General features: G+C 42.0%; 1 protein-coding gene across 12 annotated transcripts in view; it reads right to left on the bottom strand.

Moving 5' to 3' along the window:
- NPAS3 (neuronal PAS domain protein 3) overlaps nt 1–20,817 on the bottom strand; it is a 616,056-nt gene that overhangs the window by 45,223 nt on the left and 550,016 nt on the right. For all 12 annotated transcript variants that reach the window (XM_077261116.1, XM_077261131.1, XM_077261123.1 and 9 more), the window contains one exon: nt 1,312–1,418. In XM_077261116.1, coding sequence (XP_077117231.1) covers nt 1,312–1,418 — 107 coding nt within the window. The remainder of the gene's footprint in view (nt 1–1,311; nt 1,419–20,817) is intronic.

The raw sequence follows: 20,817 nt of genomic DNA, 5'->3' as shown, positions 1-20,817 counted from the left end.
CAATCTTATAAAAAAAACATTGCGAACACTTAAAAAAAATACATGTAACATACAAATATGATTTAAACAATGTCATTTTCTAACAACACATGAGAACATTACTATACTTAGTAGACCATATAAAAGTGAAAACAAGAAAAGTTTTAAGACTAAACACAGGTTCATAGGAGGGGGGTATCTTCCTGCTACACCAGTTTTTTATGTGGAATATTTTATTTGTGACTTTTTACGTTTTTCCACCTCTAAAGCCGCTATATATTGGACAATTTGCAAAAACGATCACCCCTCACAATATTCAAAACTGCTGTCAGGTAGCTTGGTAACCCTTCAGATGCTTCACAGGAATTTATACAAAGTGGAATGAATTAAATGAAAAATTATATTTTTTCCATTGGGATCTAAGGGGTAATGTTTCTCCTTGTGGAGAGTGACAAGCCAGGTCTGGCATGCCAGTATAAGGAGACTGAAAAGCCTTGCATTCTCCTCTGGGAAATTAAATATTCAAATTGCCTCTTCAGAGAGGACGAGGACTAGAACTGTAGTGCCACCTATTGGAAGTAGCAACCCGAAAGTCACTATCGACTCTTTAACGAGTCTTGCAATATAACTTAGGATAAAAGCCAAACCAGAATCCCAATTTGCAGACACAGAGTTTCAGGGTGTTGCCCCTCATCAGTGCAAAGTATGAGATCTAATTTAGCTAGGTCATGGGTTTGGGACTCAGGTATAAAAGGTAAGGTTCTTCCAATAGGTGGTACTAGAGTTCATGTCCACTTTGAAGAGAAAATATGCATATTTTTTCCATTAAAATGCAGCTAACATTTTAACAGGCCACCCTAGCGGGCTCAGAATGCTATGGCAACCACTGGGACCACAAAATCACGTTTTCGAGGTGCCAATGGGGTTAAAGAAGAAATCCCCTTCCTCTGTTAACCATCTAGATGTCACTGTTGCTATTAGCAGAATATAAGGGGTTACATGGCCATGATTAGTGCCAATACCAATCGAGGCCGATGCAGCAGGTATTGCAGATAGCTGACACCTGTTGCATTTTCATCTGTCGGGGGATGCTAATCTTTTATTTCCCAGGTCAGTAAAAACGCATATTGGTGGTCATAGAGGGATTAAGGCATCTATAAGCTGTTGATCTACAAGCCATTTTGCTGGATAGCACAACATTCATTCCTAATATTGTGTCAGACAAAAGAAAAGGAATAAAGAGCTCAGGGGTTAAGTATTCCACTTATTACATGGTCCCAGAATAGATAGGCCTGATAACTGAGCACGCCAGGTACGGTGCAACATACTTACAGTCCAGGTGGCTGTGCCTAATGCCCTCCACATCTTCAGCATGAATGAAGTGATAGCATCGTTTACCCATCAGATCCACAGCATTGAGGTCCATGTAATCACTGACTCTGTAATATTTAAGAAAGTTAAATGTATATATAATAATCTTAATAATACCTAAGCATCATCTAAGGCTACCATTAGCACTGCAACAGGTAGAGGAATATTTACCGATGTTAATTTCCAGTCCTTTAGGAGGACCTGTCACTTACCATAAATAAGTCATTTACTACCTGGTGCAAATGTCTCTGTTCTCCTGACTCTGGCATTATCTTTTGTTCTTGTGCCTGAGATGTCACCCTTTCTTCCCAGTGTATAAATCTAGATTTTTAGCCATCTGGGCATGGTCCTGAAGAAAACACCCATAAAGAAGAGTTGCTGACCACACCTACTAGATTTTCAGACCCTGTTAGACTTGCGTGGTTCCATAAATTTGGCTTATCGGTAGACTGTCTAATATACAGGTCCTTCTCAAAAAATTAGCATATAGTGTTAAATTTCATTATTTACCATAATGTAATGATTACAATTAAACTTTCATATATTATAGATTCATTATCCACCAACTGAAATTTGTCAGGTCTTTTATTGTTTTAATACTGATGATTTTGGCATACAACTCCTGATAACCCAAAAAACCTGTCTCAATAAATTAGCATATTTCACCCATCCAATCAAATAAGTGTTTTTTAATAACAAACAAAAAAACCATCAAATAATAATGTTCGGTTATGCACTCAATACTTGGTCGGGAATCCTTTGGCAGAAATGACTGCTTCAATGCGGCGTGGCATGGAGGCAATCAGCCTGTGACACTGCTGAGATGTTATGGAGGCCCAGGATGCTTCAATAGCGGCCTTAAGCTCATCCAGAGTGTTGGGTCTTGCGTCTCTCAACTTTCTCTTCACAATATCCCACAGATTCTCTATGGGGTTCAGGTCAGGAGAGTTGGCAGGCCAATTGAGCACAGTAATACCATGGTCAGTAAACCATTTACCAGTGGTTTTGGCACTGTGAGCAGGTGCCAGGTCGTGCTGAAAAATGAAATCTTCATCTCCATAAAGCATTTCAGCCGATGGAAGCATGAAGTGCTCCAAAATCTCCTGATAGCTAGCTGCATTGACCCTGCCCTTGATGAAACACAGTGGACCAACACCAGCAGCTGACATGGCACCCCACACCATCACTGACTGTGGGTACTTGACACTGGACTTCAGGCATTTTAGCATTTCCTTCTCCCCAGTCTTCCTCCAGACTCTGGCACCTTGATTTCCGAATGACATGCAAAATTTGCTTTCATCAGAAAAAAGTACTTGGGACCACTTAGCAACAGTCCAGTGCTGCTTCTCTGTAGCCCAGGTCAGGCGCTTCTGCCGCTGTTTATGGTTCAAAAGTGGCTTTACCTGGGGAATGCGGCACCTGTAGCCCATTTCCTGCACACGCCTGTGCACGGTGGCTCTGGATGTTTCCACACCAGACTCAGTCCACTGCTTCCTCAGGTTCCCCAAGGTCTGGAATCGGTCCTTCTCCACAATCTTCCTCAGGGTCCGGTCACCTCTTCTCGTTGTACAGCGTTTTCTGCCACATTGTTTCCTTCCAACAGACTTACCATTGAGGTGCCTTGATACAGCACTCTGGGAACAGCCTATTTGTTGAGAAATTTCTTTCTGGGTCTTACCCTCTTGCTTGAGGGTGTCAATGATGGCCTTCTTGACATCTGTCAGGTCGCTAGTCTTACCCATGATGGGGGTTTTGAGTAATGAACCAGGCAGGGAGTTTTTAAAAGCCTCAGGTATCTTTTGCATGTGTTTAGAGTTAATTAGTTGATTCAGAAGATTAGGGTAATAGGTCATTTAGAGAACCTTTTCTTGATATGCTAATTTATTGAGACAGGTTTTTTGGGTTATCAGGAGTTGTAGGCCAAAATCATCAGTATTAAAACAATAAAAGACCTGACAAATTTCAGTTGGTGGATAATGAATCTATAATATATGAAAGTTTAATTGTAATCATTACATTATGGTAAATAATGAAATTTAACACTATATGCTAATTTTTTGAGAAGGACCTGTAAGTCTACATCACCCAGCAGCTGGCTTACTTTGCTGCAAATGTTTAGCTCATGCTGTCACGTTAAATATAAAAGTATGCTCATATAAAAGTAAAAGAAAAGTAGACCTATGTAAAAGTACGCCCATATAAAAGTACACCCATATAAAAGTATGCCCATATAAAAGTACACCCATATAAAAGTACACTCATAAAAATACACCCACATAAAAGTACGCCCATATAAAAGTACACTCATAAAAATACACCAACATAAAAGTACGCCCATATAAAAGTACACTCATAAAAATACACCAACATAAAAGTACTCCCATATAAAAGTACACTCATAAAAATACACCAACATAAAAGTACGCCCATATAACAGTACACTCATAAAAATACACCAACATAAAAGTACGCCCATATAAAAGTAAGTCCATATAAAACTACACTCATAAAAGTACACTCATAAAAATACAACTATTTAAAAGTACACTCATAAAAGTACACCCATATAAAAGTTCACTCATAAAAGTACACCCATATAAAAGTTCACTCATAAAAGTACACCCATTTAACAGTACGCCCATATAATAGTACACTCATAAAAATACACACATTTAAAAGAACACCCATAAAATTACAACCATAAAAAAGTTCACTCATAAAAGTACACCCATATAAAACTACACTCATAAAAGTATACTCAAAAATACACCCATTTAAAAGTACACTCATAAAAGTACAGCTATATAAAAGTACACTCATAAAAATACACCCATATAAGAGTACTCAAAAGTACACCCATAAGAATACACCCATATAAAAGTACACTCATAAAAGTACAGCCATATAAAAGTACACCCATATAAAAGTTCACTCATAAACGTACACCCATATAAAAGTAAATCCATATAATAGTACACTCATAAAAGTGCACGCATATAAAAGAACAACCATAAAAGTACATTCATATAAAAGTTCACTCATAAAAGTACACCCATAAAAGAACACCCATATAAAAGTTCACTCATAAAAGTAAACCCATAGAAAAGTACACCCATAGAAAAGTACGCCCATAGAAAAGTAAAATAAAAGTACACTCATAGAAAAGCTCATGTAAAAGTAAATCCATATAAAAGCACAGTCATGTAAAAGTGCAACCATATAAAAGTACACCCTTTTAAATGTACCGTTGTATAGAAGTACAACCATGTAAGAGTACACTCATATAAAAGTACAACCATATAAAATTTTAATAAAAGTGAACTCCTATAAAATACACCCCTATAAAAGTTCAAATATATAAAAGTTAATTCATATAAAAACAGAACACTTATAAAAATATAACCATATGAAAGTAAAATATAAATACACATAAATAAAAGTACATCCATATAAAAAGTACACTCCTATAAAAGAACAAGCATATAAAAGTACACCAATGTAAAAACACAACCATATAAAAGTACACCCATATAAAAGTACACTTATATAAAAGTACAAGCATATAAATCTAAAATAGAAGTACACCCATATAAAAGTACAACCAAATGAAAGTACACACATATTTCAATTCTCACATATAAAACTACACTCATACAAAAGAACAGACACACACTAAACATTATTTTGTGAAAATGTAGCCCAAATCCTGATGCTTTTTGCTCATAAATATCCCCATTATCTATCAAATAAGGTAAATGTATTCTGAATGTACAGAGACCATTTCAATTTGTCTTTCCCCTTTAAAAATCTGTGCCATATTTGTTGCTTTCTAGTCACAGTAAACAGACTGTCCCTTCCTTTGCACTGAATAGTAAATAACAGTGATTTGGTAAAAATACATATAGTTAATGGTGTTTTCCCCAAGTATATTTATGATATTGATGACATATTCGAACGATTACATACTGGACCTAGGAGTGGTGTCTCCATCTGACCACAGCTGGAGCTGGTAATGGCTGGTAAGCCGTAGTGCCATGTGTCGGACCCTAATAATGATGATCCTCCTGATGAAATAATGATATCCAATATCATACTAGTGGAACACACCTTTAATTCTCCTTTATATGCTGAGATGGTTCCTATAGTATATAACTCATTCTATGCGAAGAACTTTCTAAAGCAAATATAGGCATACCATTTCTCCCCCCTTACAAGAGTTAAATCGCCTCCTTTTGTCCTTTCCAAAGACTTTGCAAAAGTGAATGTAACTGGAAGTAATTAACAAGCAATTATTTCTGTCGGATCGCAAAGGCGGAAAACAACGAGGCCACTAATTACCAAAAGCGCGGGCGACACAACACTTTCTGCGCTGCTGTATCGGAATTATAATAATCAGCGGATATTACTCGACGAATGATATAAATGACAAAGCGTGTAATAACCTGTAATAGCACTAATAATGGTAATAATAAGCCTGGTGATAATAGCAATGATCATCATTATATTGCTTGAATAATGAGCTCGCTAATGAAGCAACGGGAAACAAAGGAAGTCATAGTACAGTGCTGTATACAACAATAGTGAAGAATGTGTCCATACACCCACAACTGCCCATAACAAAGCCGCATAATACAACATACCCTGCACCTGTGGGAGGTGTCCACAATGTGCGGTAGGTTCACACCATACTGTCCCACAGCAGGTCTGGAGAGGGATTGTGAGGCACATGGCACATATGACATTACACCCTTATCAAAGTACACCCATATCAATGAACATCCATATAAAAGTACACCTATGTAAGAGTACACCCAAATAAAAGTACACCCATATCAAAGCACACCCAAATCAAATGACACCAAAATAAAAATACCCTTATTTAAGAATAAGCCCATATCAAAGTAAACCCAAATAAAAGTACACTCATATCAAAGTACACTAATATCAAAGTACACCCAAATAAAAGTAAACTGATATAAGAGTAGACCCATATCAAAGTACACCAAAATAAAAATACCCTTATTTAAGAATACACCCATATCAAAGTACAGCCAAATAAAAGTACACTCATATCAAAGTACACCCACATGAAAGTACACTTATATAAGAGTTCACCCAAATATATTTACACCCATATAAAATACACCTAAATAAATAAAAGTACACTGATTTGACAGTAGACCAATATAAAAGTAGATCCATATCAAAGTACACCCAAATAAAAGTACACCCATATAAAATACACCAAAATAAAAGTACACTGATGTGAAAGTACACCAAAGTAAAAGTACACCCATATAAAAATACACCTAAAGAAAAGTACACTGATATGAAAGTACACCAATATAAAAGTATGCTTACTAGTGATGAGCGAATATACTCGTTACTCGAGATTTCTCGAGCACGCTCGGGTGACCTCCGAGTATTTTTTTAGTGCTCGGAGATTTAGTTTTCAGTGCCGCAGCTGAATGACTTACATCTGTTAGCCTGCTTGATTACATGTGGGGATTCCCTAGCAACCAGGCAACCCCCACATGTACTTATGCTGGCTAACAGATGTAAGTCATTCAGCTGCGGCAAGAAAAACTAAATCTCCGAGCACTAAAAAAATACTAGGAGGTCACCCGAGCATGCTCGAGAAATCTCGAGTAACGAGTATATTCACTCATCACTAATGCTTACTGTATATAAGACTACATCCATATAAAATACACACAAATAAAAGTACACTTATATGAATGCACACCAATAGAAAAGTACACCAATATCAAAGTACACCCAAATAATAATACACTTATATAAGACTACATCTATATAAAATGCACCGAAATAAAAGTACATATATGAAAATACACCTGTAACCAAGTACACCCGTGTAAAAGTACACCCACATCAAAGTACACCCAAATAAAAGTACACTTATAAGAAAGTACACCCATATAAAAGTACTCTTATATAAGAGTACACTCATATAAAAATACACCCAAACAAAAGTACACTTATATAAAAGTACACCCATATACAAGTACACTCAAATAAAATTACACTTATATTTCCCTCATAGAAAGTACAGCCCATATGAATGTACACCCAAATTAAAATACACGCATATAAAAGTACACTTATATAGAAGTACACTCATATATAAGTACTCCCAAATACAAGTACACTAATAAAAAAGTACTTACATAGGAGCACACCAATATAAAAGTACACCCAAATAAAAGTACACCTACAAAAAAGTACCCCTATAAAAAAGTACACATTTATAAAAGTACAGCCAACTAAAAGTGCACTTATATACAAGTACACATGAAAGTACACCAATATAAAAGTATGGAGATTATAACTAAAACTACTTTGGTTTCTAAGATGCCAGTCAGAAGTGAAAAAGTATCACAAACACTGCCCAGGAAAAGTGAGGGTGAGTTGTTCGGTCTTTCTTGGTTATTTTTCCATATATGTAATGTATGCACATACAGGCATAGCCCCTTGAAATTGTTGCAGAAAATGAAGCATTTCTCCCAGAAAATTTTTGGAACTACACATTTTTTGTTTTACACATGTTTATTTCTTTTGTGTGTATTGAAACAACACAAAAAAAAGCAAATTGGATTTAATTTCTGACAAAATCCCAAAAACGGTCCAGACAAAAAATTGTTGGCATTCTCAGCTTAATATTTGGTTGCACATTCTTTGGAATAAATAACTGCAATCGCTTACTATAGCCATCAACAAGTTTCTTAGACTTCTCACCTGGATTTTGGACCACTTTTTTTTACAAACTGCTCCAGGTCCCTCATATTCGAAGGCGCTGTCTCTCCCAACAGCAATTTTAAGATCTCTCCACAGGAGGTCAATAGTATTTAGATCCAGACTCATTGTTAGTCACTTCAGAACTCTCCAACACTTTGTTTCCATCCATTTCTGGGTGATTCTTGAAGTATGTTTGGGGGTCATTGTCCTGCTGGAAGACCTACGACCTAGGATGCAAACCAAGCTTTCTCACACTGGGCACTACATTGCAACCCAAAATAATCTTTTGGTAATCTTCAGATGTCACATTGCCTTGCACACAGTCAAGGCACCCAGTGCTAGAGGCAGCAAAACAACCCCAAAACATCTTTGACCCTCCACCATATTTGACTGTAGGTAATGTGATCTTTTCTTTGTAGTCCTCATCCCGTTTTCGGTAAACAGTAGAATGAAGTGCTTTACCAAATAGCTCTATCGTAATCTCATCTGTCCACAAGATGCTTTCCCAGAAGGATTTTGGCTTACTCACGTGCATTTTGACAAACTGCAGTCTAGCTTTTTTATGTCTGTATGTCAGCAGTGGGGTCCTCCTGCCACTGCGTTTCATTTTATTCAAATATTGATGGATAGTTTGCTTGACACTGATGCACTCTGAGCCTGCAGGACAGCTTGCATTTCTTTGGGACTTGATTGGGGCTGCTAATCCACCCTCCGAACTATCCTGCGTTGCAACGTTTCGTCAATATTTCTCTGCCGTGAACGTCCAGGGAGATTAGCTACAGTACCATATATTGTAAACTTCTTGATTATGTTGGGCACCGTGGACAAAGGAACATCAAGATCTCTGGAGACGGCCTTGTAATCTTGAGAGTGTTGATATTTTTCAACAAATTTTGTTCTAAAGTCCTCAGACGGTTTTCTTCTTTCTGTTCTCCATACTTATTGTGGCACACACAGACAAACAATACGACGATTGAGTCAACTTCCCCCCTTTTATCTGGTTTCAGGTGTGATTTTAATATTGACCATACCGATTATTTGCCTGAGGTGAGTTTTAACGGGCATCACATGCTTGAAAGAGTTGTTTACCAACAATGTCGAAAAGATGGCACCAATTTTGTCCGTCCCATATTTGTGGTTTTGTGTGAAATTATTACTGTATTTTGCGGACTACAAGAGGCACCGGGTCATAAGACACACCACAAATTTTGGGGTGGAAAAAAACATTTTAACATAGAATGGTGGTATCTTATAGTGCGTTTTAAAAATGGCTTACCAGGGGAGTAGGGGGGCAGCAGTGGTGGAACGGGGTCATAGGAGGCAGGGTCACTGCTTCTGGAGACCGATAGTGGTGAAAATTTAGATCTTAGGAGACGAGATCTCAATCTGCGCATTGCGCTACCTCTGGCGGCCATTTTCCTGAAGCCCACCGCAGGAAAACCACTGGGAAAGGGGACTCCATGCACAGGCGCTGTTATCTTATGAGAGCTCAGGACTCGCAGCATTGCCCCACTCCTACCGCTGCCGGACGCCTGATGCAGCAACCCTTCCTCCTGTGACCACGCTCCAATGCAGCCACCCCCCAGTAAGCTAGCTCACTTCAGGTTATAAGACATACCCCCATTTTACTTCCAAATGCGGAGGGAAAAAGTGCATCTTATAATCTGAAAAATATGGTATGTCCAAATTGCGTTTTTTTTTGTTTTGTTCCAATACACACTAAGGATATAAACATAAGTATTTGAAATAATTTTCTGAACAAAATACTTTTCTGGAACAATTTTGAGGGTGCCAACACTTATGGCCATGACTGTATATTTATATTTTCCTACTTAATCATTTAAAAGATACTGTCTCATCACATCACAGACATTAGTTGCATTATAATAGCCACTTTGGATAAAGGATGGCCATGGATGCAAATGCACATGGCATTGTGTTGCCTTGTTATATCAACTGGATTTATCTAGTAGGTATTAGCCAATGATATATAAATTCCCTGCTCTAGGGCTCCTTTCTATCAGACTGTGTAGGATCTTGATGCTTCAAGCCCAGCAAGACATGATAGCCTGGGGTTATTAGGGGTCTGAACTTATTTAGAAGTGTGCACTGACGGCTGAATCAATTTAGGGGTCTGACTTGGAGTCTGAATTAATCCGATTCTGGTGCCATCACTGTTTGATGGAAGGGTATGACTGCAGCAATCTCTAGTGACCCTAGGGCGGTAGAGGCAGGGTGCGCCATTTTCACCTAGCATTTTCCCAACTATGATAACCTCATACCCATTCATCCAGGCCCCACTCCCTCGGCCCCCTACATGGAGCACTATGGACCGCACGCTCTGTCTGAAACAAACTGCCATTTATCCATGACCTCTTCATCGCCAACAAACTCTCCTTCCTTGGCATCACTGAAACCTGGCTCACCCCCTCTGACTCAGCCTCTCCAGCAGCGCTTTCCTATGGCGGATTCCACCTCTATCACCCCCCTCGCGCCAGCAACAAACGTGGTGGAGGGGTTGGCTTGCTCCTGTCTGACACCTGCTCCTTTACTCCAATCCTGCTACCACCCTCCGCTAATCTTCCCTCGTTTGAGGTGCACTCCGTCCGCATATATTCCCCCTCCAACTTCCAGCTGGCTGTCATCTACCGCCCCCCAGAACTAGCCATCTCCACCTTTCTCGACCACTTCACCACCTGGCTACCTCATTTCCTTTCTGCTGACATCCCGACTATCATCATGGGTGACTTCAATATCTCCATTGACACTTCCACCTCAGCTGTCTCTAAACTTTTATCGCTCACTGCCTCCTTCGGCATCACTCAAGGGTCCTCTGAGGCCATTCACAAAGATGGCAAGACGCTGGACCTCATCTTCACCCACCTCTGCTCCCTTACTAATCTCACTAACTCACCCCTCCCCCTGTCTGACCACAACCTACTGACATTCTCTTTCCTCTCCTCTCCTAGTGTGCAACCCCCACTCCACAAAGTCACTCACCCTCGCAGAAATCTCAAACACCTTAATTTACACTCACTCTCCGAGTCCCTTCTCCCTCTTACAGACATAGCCTCCCTTCATGACACAGATGCTGCTGCCACTTTTTATAACACCACAATAACAGCAACACTAGACTCGGCCGCCCCGCTCATGCATAGCAAAACTCATACGCTCAACAGGCAGCCCTGGCTGACCAGCCTGACCAAAGAACTGAGACGGGCTTCCAGGATCGCTGAGCGGAGATGGAAGCGATCTCACTCTGCCGACCACTTCACTGCATACATGCAGTCCCTCGCCAGCTTCAAGTCCACGCTCACTGCCGCAAAACAAACTTACTTCCCATCTCTCATATCCTCCCTCTCTCACAACCCTAAACAGCTTTTCAACACTTTCAATTCTCTACTCCGTCCCCCTACACCCTCTCATTTCTGCTGAAGACTTTGCCTCCTTCTTTAAACAGAAGATCGATACGATCAGAGAAAGCTTTGGCCCACAGCGCCCAACGCCCCTCTTAGCTGCTCCACCCTGTTCCTCCAAAACCAGCTTCTCCACCATGGCAGAAGATCAGCTCTCCACCCTCCTGTCAAGATCACACCTCACCACCTGCACGCTTGACCCGCTCCCATCCCACCTCATGCCTAACCTTGCCACGGTCTTCATCCTAACCATAACACACCTCTTCAACCTCTCACTCACAACAGGTGTCTTCCCCTCAGCCTTCAAACATGCCAAGATCACACCCATCCTCAAAATGCCCTTCGACCCATCCTCTGTGTCTAGCTATCGCCCAATATCTCTTCTACCTTATGCCTCAAAATTACCGGAACAACACGTCCATCTTGAACTGTCCTCCCACCTCTCCTCCTGCTCCCTCTTTGACAGGTTACAATCTGGCTTCCGACCCCATCACTCAACTGAAACTGCATTAACTAAAGTCACCAATGACCTACTAACTGCCAAGAGCAAGCGGCACTACGCTGTCCTCCTTCTCCTGGACCTGTCTTCTGCCTTTGACACTGTGGACTACTCCCTTCTGCTACAGATCCTCTCATCTCTTGGCATCACAGACTTGGCCCTATCCTGGATCTCGTCATATCTGACAGACCGAAGATTCAGTGTCTCCCTCCCCCACGCTACCTCCTCACTTCGCCCCTTGTCTGTCGGTGTTCCTCAAGGCTCTGTTCTAGGACTCCTACTCTTCTCCATCTACACCTTCGGCCTGGGACAGCTCACAGAATCCCACGGTATGCAGTATCATCTTTACGCCGATAACACGCAGATCTACCTATCCGGACCGGACCTCTCCTTCTTACTTAACAAAATCCCACACTGTCTGTCTGCTATCTCGGCCTTCTTTTCTGCTCGCTTTCTAAAACTGAACATGGAGAAAACAGAATTCATCATCTTTCCCCCATATCACTCTACCCCTCAACCAGATCTATCCATCAATGTCAGTAGCTGCTCACTTTTCCCAGTCCCACATGCCCGGTGCCTCGGGGTGATCCTCGACTCTGCACTCTCTTTCAAGCCACATATCCAAGCCCTTGCCTCCTCCTGCCATCTCAAACTCAAAAATATTTCCCGGATCCGCGCATTCCTTGACAGTGACACCACAAAAACACTAGTGCATGCACTTATCTCCCGCCTTGACTACTGCAATTTCCTACTCTCTGGCCTCCCCTCTAGCACTCTGGCACCACTCCAATCCATCCTACACTCTGCTGCCCGAATAATCTACCTGTCTCCCCGCTATTCCCCATCATCTCCCCTATGCCAAGCCCTTCACTGGTTTCCTATGGCCCAGAGACTCCAGTTCAAAACCTTTACAATGACATACAAAGCCATCCACAACCTGTCTCCTCCATACATCTGTGACATGGCCTCCCGCTACTTACCTACACGCTACCTCTGATCCTCTCAAGATCTCCTTCTCTACTCCCCTCTCATCTCTTCTTCCCACACCGCATCCAAGACTTCTCCCGTGCTTCCCCCATACTCTGGAACTCTCTAACCCAACACATCAGACTCTTGCCTACCATTGAAACCTTCAAAAAGAACCTGAAGAATCACCTCTTCCGACAAGCCTACAGCCTGCAATGATCCTCAACATACTGAACTGCCACACAACCAGCTCTACCCTCTCCTAGTGTATCCTCACCCATCCCCTGCAGACTGTGAGCCCTCGCGGGCAGGGTCCTCCCTCCTTATGTACCTATATGACTTGTTTTTTGCTCATGTTTAATGTATTTGTCTATATTTGCCCCCTTCTTCACATCTAAAGCGCCATGGAATAAATGGCGCTATAAAAATGAATAATAATAATAATATTTGTTGGGGATGATATAGCATCAGTCTTTGAAGAGAGAATATCCTTACCTAATGACTATTAAAGTACTTTAGGCAATGACAAATTCCTTAAAAATTAATGAACAATGTAATGTAAAGGACGACTTAGCACCCACAACTTGAATTACTAGGCACAAGTTGTCCATGCTGAAATTGGTTGCCAGAAAATAGCGGCAGAGCAGTGTCCATTGATCTACATGTGTTCACATGTGGTATCACCTTATACAGAGCATACATTGATCTTTATTTTTTAACTAGCTGAAGAGCCCGGCGTTGCCTGGGCATAGTAAATATCTTTGGTTAGTTATAGCACCTCACTTCTCTCATCTTCCCATCTCGCCTCTCATTTTCCCCCTCACATCTCTCATTTTCTCCCTCCACCTCTCATTTCCCCCCTCACTCCTCTTATTTTCCCCCTTCTCTCATTCCCCCCTAACACTTGTCATTTCAACCTCACATCTGTCATTTTCTGATCACTCCACTATTTTCCCTCATTCCTCTCATTTTGCACTCACACCTTTTCATTTTCACCTCACACCTCTCATTTTCACCTCACACCTCTCATTTTCCCCTCGGTATATACATGTTTGTCGTCTCCCTTATATATAGTATACACCTGTATGTCATCTCCTGTATATAGTATATACAGTGCCTACAAGTAGTATTCAACCCCCTGCAGATTTAGCAGGGTTAATAAGATGCAAATAAGTTAGAGCCTTCAAACTTCAAACAAGAGCAGGATTTATTAACAGATGCATAAATCTTACAAACCAAAAAGTTTTGTTGCTCAGTTAAATTTTTATAAATTTTAAACATAAAAGTGTGGGTCAATTATTATTCAACCCCTAGGTTTAATATTTTGTGGAATAACCTTTGTTTGCAATTACAGCTAATAATCGTCTTTTCTAAGACCTGATCAGGCCGGCACAGGTCTCTGGAGTTATCTTGGCCCACTCCTCCATGCAGATCTTCTCCAAGTTATCTAGGTTCTTTGGGTGTCTCATGTGGACTAATCTTGAGCTCCTTCCACAAGTTTTCAATTGGGTTAAGGTCAGGAGACTGACTAGGCCACTGCAACACCTTGATTTTTTGCCTCTTGAACCATGCCTTGGATTTCTTGGCTGTGTGCTTTGGGTCGTTGTCTTGTTGGAAGATGAAATGACGACCCATCTTAAGATCCTTGATGGAGGAGCGGAGGTTCTTGGCCAAAATCTCCAGGTAGGCCGTGCTATCCATCTTCCCATGGATGCGGACCAGATGGCCAGACCCCTTGGCTGAGAAACAGCCCCACAGCATGATGCTGCCACAACCATGCTTGACTGTAGGGATGGTATTCTTGGGGTCGTATGCAGTGCAATCCAGTCTCCAAACGTCACGTGTGTGGTTGGCACCAAAGATCTCGATCTTGGTCTCATCAGACCAGAGAACCTTGAACCAGTCAGTCTCAGAGTCCTCCAAGTGATCATGAGCAAACTGTAGACGAGCCTTGACATGACGCTTTGAAAGTAAAGGTACCTTACGGGCTCGTCTGGAACGGAGACCATTGCGGTGGAGTACGTTACTTATGGCATTGACTGAAACCAATGTCCCCACTGCCATGAGATCTTCCCGGAGCTCCTTCCTTGTTGTCCTTGGGTTAGCCTTGACTCTTCGGACAAGCCTGGCCTTGGCACGGGAGGAAACTTTCAAAGGCTGTCCAGGCCGTGGAAGGCTAACAGTAGTTCCATAAGCCTTCCACTTCCGGATGATGCTCCCAACAGTGGAGACAGGTAGGCCCAACTCCTTGGAAAGGGTTTTGTACCCCTTGCCAGCCTTGTGACCCTCCACGATCTTGTCTCTGATGGCCTTGGAATGCTCCTTTGTCTTTCCCATGTTGACCATGTTTGAGTGCTGTTCACAAGTTTGGGGAGGGTCTTAAATAGTCAGAAAAGGCTGGAAAAAGAGATAATTAATCCAAACATGTGAAGCTCATTGTTCTTTGTGCCTGAACTACTTCTTAATACTTTAGGGGAACCAAACAGAATTCTGGTGGGTTGAGGGGTTGAATAATAAATGACCCTCTGAAAAGACTTTTCACAATTTAAAAAAAAAATAAACAAAGAAATAACATTCTTTTTTGCTGCAGTGCATTTCACACTTCCAGGCTGATCTACAGTCCAAATGTCACAATGCCAAGTTAATTCCAAATGTGTAAACCTGCTAAATCTGCAGGGGGTTGAATACTACTTGTAGGCACTGTAACTGTGTGTCATCTCCCCTGTATATAGAATACACCTGTATGTCATCTCCCCTGTAAATAGTATATACCTGCTGTATGTCATCTGCTCCTGTATATTGTATATACCTATGTGTCAACTCCTCCTGTATATACCTGTATGTCATCTCTTCTGTATATAGTACCGTATTTTCCGGCGTATAAGACGACTGGGCGTATAAGACGACCCCCCAACTTTACCAGTTAAAATATAAAATCTTCTTAAAAGTCGGGGGTCTTCTTATACACCCTATGTCGTCTTATAGGGCCGGTGAATATGTGCCTTTTGGGGGGGGGGGGGGAGTGATCCTGATGACGAGGGGGCGTCTCACAGGAAAGTGAGTATCCCCCATTACCTTATCGTAGCGGTGCAGCGTGGGGGTCTCAGTGCTGGGAGTGGCGGCGGCGGCTGCTGTGCTCTGGTGCGGCGGCTGCTGTGCTCTGGTGCGGCGGCTCCTCTTCTGTGTGGGGCCTCTGTGCTGTGCGGTGGCGGTGGCGGCGGCATATCTTTATCCAGTTGGGGCTCCTCCGGCATCTCCTTAGCCCTGGAGGCCCCGCCGCAACTCCATCGGTGCAATGCAGCGGCCATTTTCCCGGAGGCAGCTCAATAGGTGCGATGCGGTGGCCTCCGGGAAAATGGCCGCTGCTCAGATTCAGATCTCGTCCCGAAATCTCGGGACACGAGATCTGAATCTGAGCAGCGGCCATTTTCCCGGAGGCCACCACATTGCACCGATGGAGTTGCGGCGGGGCCTCCAGGGCTAAGGAGATGCCGGAGGAGCCCCAACTGGATAAAGATACGCCGCTGCCGCCGCCACCTCACAGCACAGAGGCCCCACACAGAAGAGGAGCCGCCGCACCAGAACACAGCAGCTGCCGCCGCTCCCGGCACTGACACCCCCACGCTGCACCGCTAGGATAAGGTAATGGGGATTACTCACTTTCCTGTGAGACGCCCCCTCGTCATCAGGATCACTCCCCCTCCCCACCCACCATATACACCGGCGTACAAGTCGATTCCCGGCGTATAAGACGACCCCCGACTTTTAAGAAGATTTTCGGGGGTTAAAAAGTCGTCTTATACGCCGGAAAATACGGTATATACCTGTATGTCATCTCCTCCTATATATAGCATATACAGTACCTGTATGTCATCTCCAGTATATAGTATATACCTGTATGTCATCTCCCCTGTATATAGTATGTACCTGCTGTATGTCATCTCCTCCTGTATATACCTATGTGTCATTAAGTCATCTCCTCCTGTATATACACTGTGTTCCAAATTATTATGCAAATAATATTTCCTCATATTTTCTCTAAATTACCTATCTGAATTGCAGTCATTGTTATTTTCCAGTCATCTACTATTCTAGTATAATTGCAATGTTTTGGAAAAAACTGCCTATGAAAACAGTATCTTTTTTAAAAAAAATAAACACTCAAAATGCATGTTCCAAATTATTATGCACAGCAGAGTTTTCAACCTTTTTTTTTTATTTTGAACAAAAAAATGGTCAATTGTGAAGTTATAAGCATTATCAGCTTATTACAAAATGAAATCAAACAGTTTTCAAGTGAAAACTTTATTCTAGGTGATGTTACATTTGCACGTAGGACCCCTTGTTCAAAAGAAGCTTCTGAAATCTCTCGTCCATTGAATTTGTCAGTTTTTGGATGGTTTCTGCTTCAATTGTTTTGCATGTGGACAGAATCCCCTCCCAGAGCTGTTGCTTAGATGTGAACTGCCTCCCGCCATCATAGACACTCCTTTTGATGATGCTCCAGAGGTTCTCAATGGGGTTGAGGTCAGGGGAAGATGGTGGCCACACCATAAGTTTGTCCTCTTTTATGCCCATAGCAGCCAGAGATGCAGATGTGTTTTTTGCAGCAGGAGACGGTGCATTATCATGCATGAAAATGATCTTGCTGCGGAAAGCACGGTTCTTCCTCTTGAACCATGGCAGGAAGTGTTGTTTTAGAAACTCCACATAGATTATGGAGTTCATCTTTACCCCTTCAGGGATCATAAAGGGGCTGACAATCTCTCTCCCCATGATTCCAGCCCAAAACATTACTCCACCTCCTCCTTGTTCGGGCCTTAGCCGTGTTTTCATGGGGTGTCCATCCTCCACTCCATCCATCTGGACCATAGAGCATTGCATGGCACTCATCGGTGAACAAAACAGTTTGGAAGTCAGTCTTCATGTATCGTTTGACCCGCTGGAGCCGTTTCTGCTTGTTGCAGTGGATAGAGGTGGTCGACAGTTAGAGGTGGTTTGCAGCTGCTCTTTTAACCTTACACAATTGCCTGTTGGAAAGAGTCCTCAATTTTTCCTTATCAGCACGCACACGTGTGTGCTGGGAATCAGCTACATACTTCTTGATTGTGCAATGATCTCGATGAAGTGTCTTGGCAATGTTGATTGTAGTCATGCCTTGACCTAAATACTCCACAATTTGTTGCTTCTCAGCAGCCGACACATCCTTTTTCTTTCCTATTTTGGCAAAAAATGTAGGCTGCTTAATAATGTGGAACAGCCTTCTTAAGTTGTCTTGCCTTTATTTGGACACACCTGCCAAACTAATTTGCACAGGTATCTGCAATTGCTTTCAGTGATATAAAGAGCCCTGACACACATCACCATCAATAAGTTTAAATGACAAACAAAAAAATTCTATCCTTATCACTCCTAAACTCTATGTGCATAATAATTTGGAACACAGCACTATAGTATATACCTGTATGTCATCTCCTCCTGTATATAGCATATACCTGTGTCATCTGCTCCTGCATATAGTATATACCTGTAAGCCATCTCTGTTATGATCCTAGTGGTAGAGGATCTCAGGAGTTCCAGCTAAGTCCGCAAACACAAAAACCAGCTCATAGGGAAGTGGTAACTTGGCTGACCGCATATCTGATCCTGGCACAACAACTAGAAGTAGCCGGGGAACGTACCTACGTTGATTCTAGACGTCTCGCACCAGCCGGAGAACTAACTAACCCTTTCAGAGAAAATAAGACCTCACTTGCCTCCAGAGAAAAGACCCCAAAATAATTATACAAGCCCCCAACAAATAATAACGGTGAGGTAAGAAGAAAAGACAAACGTAAGAATGAACTAGATTTAGCAAAGAGAGGCCCACTAATTAATAGCAGAAAATAGGAAGAGGACTTATGCGGTCAGCAAAAAACCCTATAAAAATATCCACGCTGAAGATCCAAGAACCCCCGCACCGACTAACGGTGTGGGGGGAGAATATCAGCCCCCTAGAGCTTCCAGCAAAAACAGAAATCACATTTTGAACAAGCTGGAACAAAATAAGAGCAAATGCAAAAGGACAAAAATAAGAAAGCAGAACTTAGCTTATCTTGCAAGACTCAGGGACCAGGAGTCAGGAGGAAAACAGACATAGACTAATTACATCGATTCCAGGCACTAGACTGAGTTTCCAGGAAGTCTAAATAGGAACACCCAAGGCCTAACGAACCAGGTGGGTACCAACCTGGGGAAGGATAATCCAAGTGCCATACCGCTAGTGACCACAAGAGGGAGCCAACAAATATAGTTCACAACACATCTCCTCTTATATAGTATATACCTGTATGTCATCTCCTCCTGTATATAGTATATACCTGTATGTCATCTGCTCCTGTATATAGTATACACCTGTGTGTCATCTCACCTGTATATAGTATATACCTGTATGTCATCTCCTCCTGTATATAGTATATACGTGTGTCATCTCCTCCTGTATATAGTATATACGTGTATGTCATCTCCTCCTATATATAGTATATACCTGTATGTCATCTCCTCCTGTATATAGTATATACCTGTGTGTCATCTCCCCTGTATAAAGTATGTACCTGTATGTCATCTCCTCCTGTATATAGTATATATCTGTAGGTCATCTCCTCCTGTATTAGACCTCGTTCACATATTATTTGGTCAGTATTTTTACCTCAGTATTTGTAAGTTAAATTGGCAGCCTGATAAATCCCCAGCCAACAGTAAGCCCACCCCCTGGCAGTATATATTAGCTCACACATACACATAATAGACTGGTCATATGACTGACAGATGACATATTTCCTATATAGTACATTTGTTGCTCTTGTAGTTTGTCTGCTTATTATTCAGATTTTATTTTGAAGGATAATACCAGACTTGTGTGTGTTTTAGGGCAAGTTTCATGTGTCAAGTTGTGTGTGTTGAGTTGCGTGTGGCGACATGCATGTAGCGACTTTTGTGAGATGAGCTTTGTGTGGCGACATGCGTGTAGCAACTTTTTGTGTCGAGTTGCATGTGACAGGTTAGTGTCAATTTTAGTGGCAATTTTTGTGCAGCAAGTTTTGATCATGGCGAGTTTTGCGCGTGGCGAGTTTTATGTGTGGTGCATTTTGGGTAGGTGCAACTTTTGTGTGAGGCAACTTTTGCATGTGTTGCAACTTTTGTGCATGTGGCAATTTTTCCGCGTGTGCAAGTTTTGCGTGTGGCGAATTTTCCATGAGGTGAGTTTTGCACGTGTGGCTAGTTTTGTGTGAGCCTAGTTTTGCATGTGGCGAGTTTTCCATGAGGTGAGTTTTGCACGTGTGGTGAGTTTTGCGTGAGCCTAGTTTTGCATGTGGCGAGTTTTGCATGTAGCGAATTTTGCGCGTTGGCGAGCTTTGAGCGGTGACTTTTGTGTTTCGACTTTTATGTGGCGAGGTTGGTGTATGTGTGGTGAAATGTGTGCTGAGGGTGGTATATGTGTTCAAGCATGTGGTAGTGTGTGGCGCATTTTGTGTGTGTTCATATGCCCGTGTGTGATGAATATCCCATGTCGGGGCCCCACCTTAGCAACTGTACGGTATATACTCTCTGGCGCCATCACTCTCATTCTTTAAGTCCCCCTTGTTCATATCTGGCAGCTGTCAATTTGCCTCCAACACTTTTCCTTTCACTTTTTCCCCATTATGTAGATAGGGGCAAAATTGTTTGGTGAATTGGAACGCGCGGGGTTAAAATTTCGCCTCACAACATAGCCTATGATGCTCTCGGGGTCCAGACGTATGACTGTGCAAACTTTTGTGGCTGTAGCTGCGACGGTGCAGATGCCAATCC

Source organism: Ranitomeya variabilis, chromosome 1 (assembly GCF_051348905.1).
Source record: "Ranitomeya variabilis isolate aRanVar5 chromosome 1, aRanVar5.hap1, whole genome shotgun sequence".
Lineage (NCBI taxonomy): Eukaryota > Metazoa > Chordata > Amphibia > Anura > Dendrobatidae > Ranitomeya > Ranitomeya variabilis.
The sequence above is the reverse complement of the archived record's forward strand: the minus strand, read 5'-3'. Positions and strand labels throughout refer to the sequence as shown.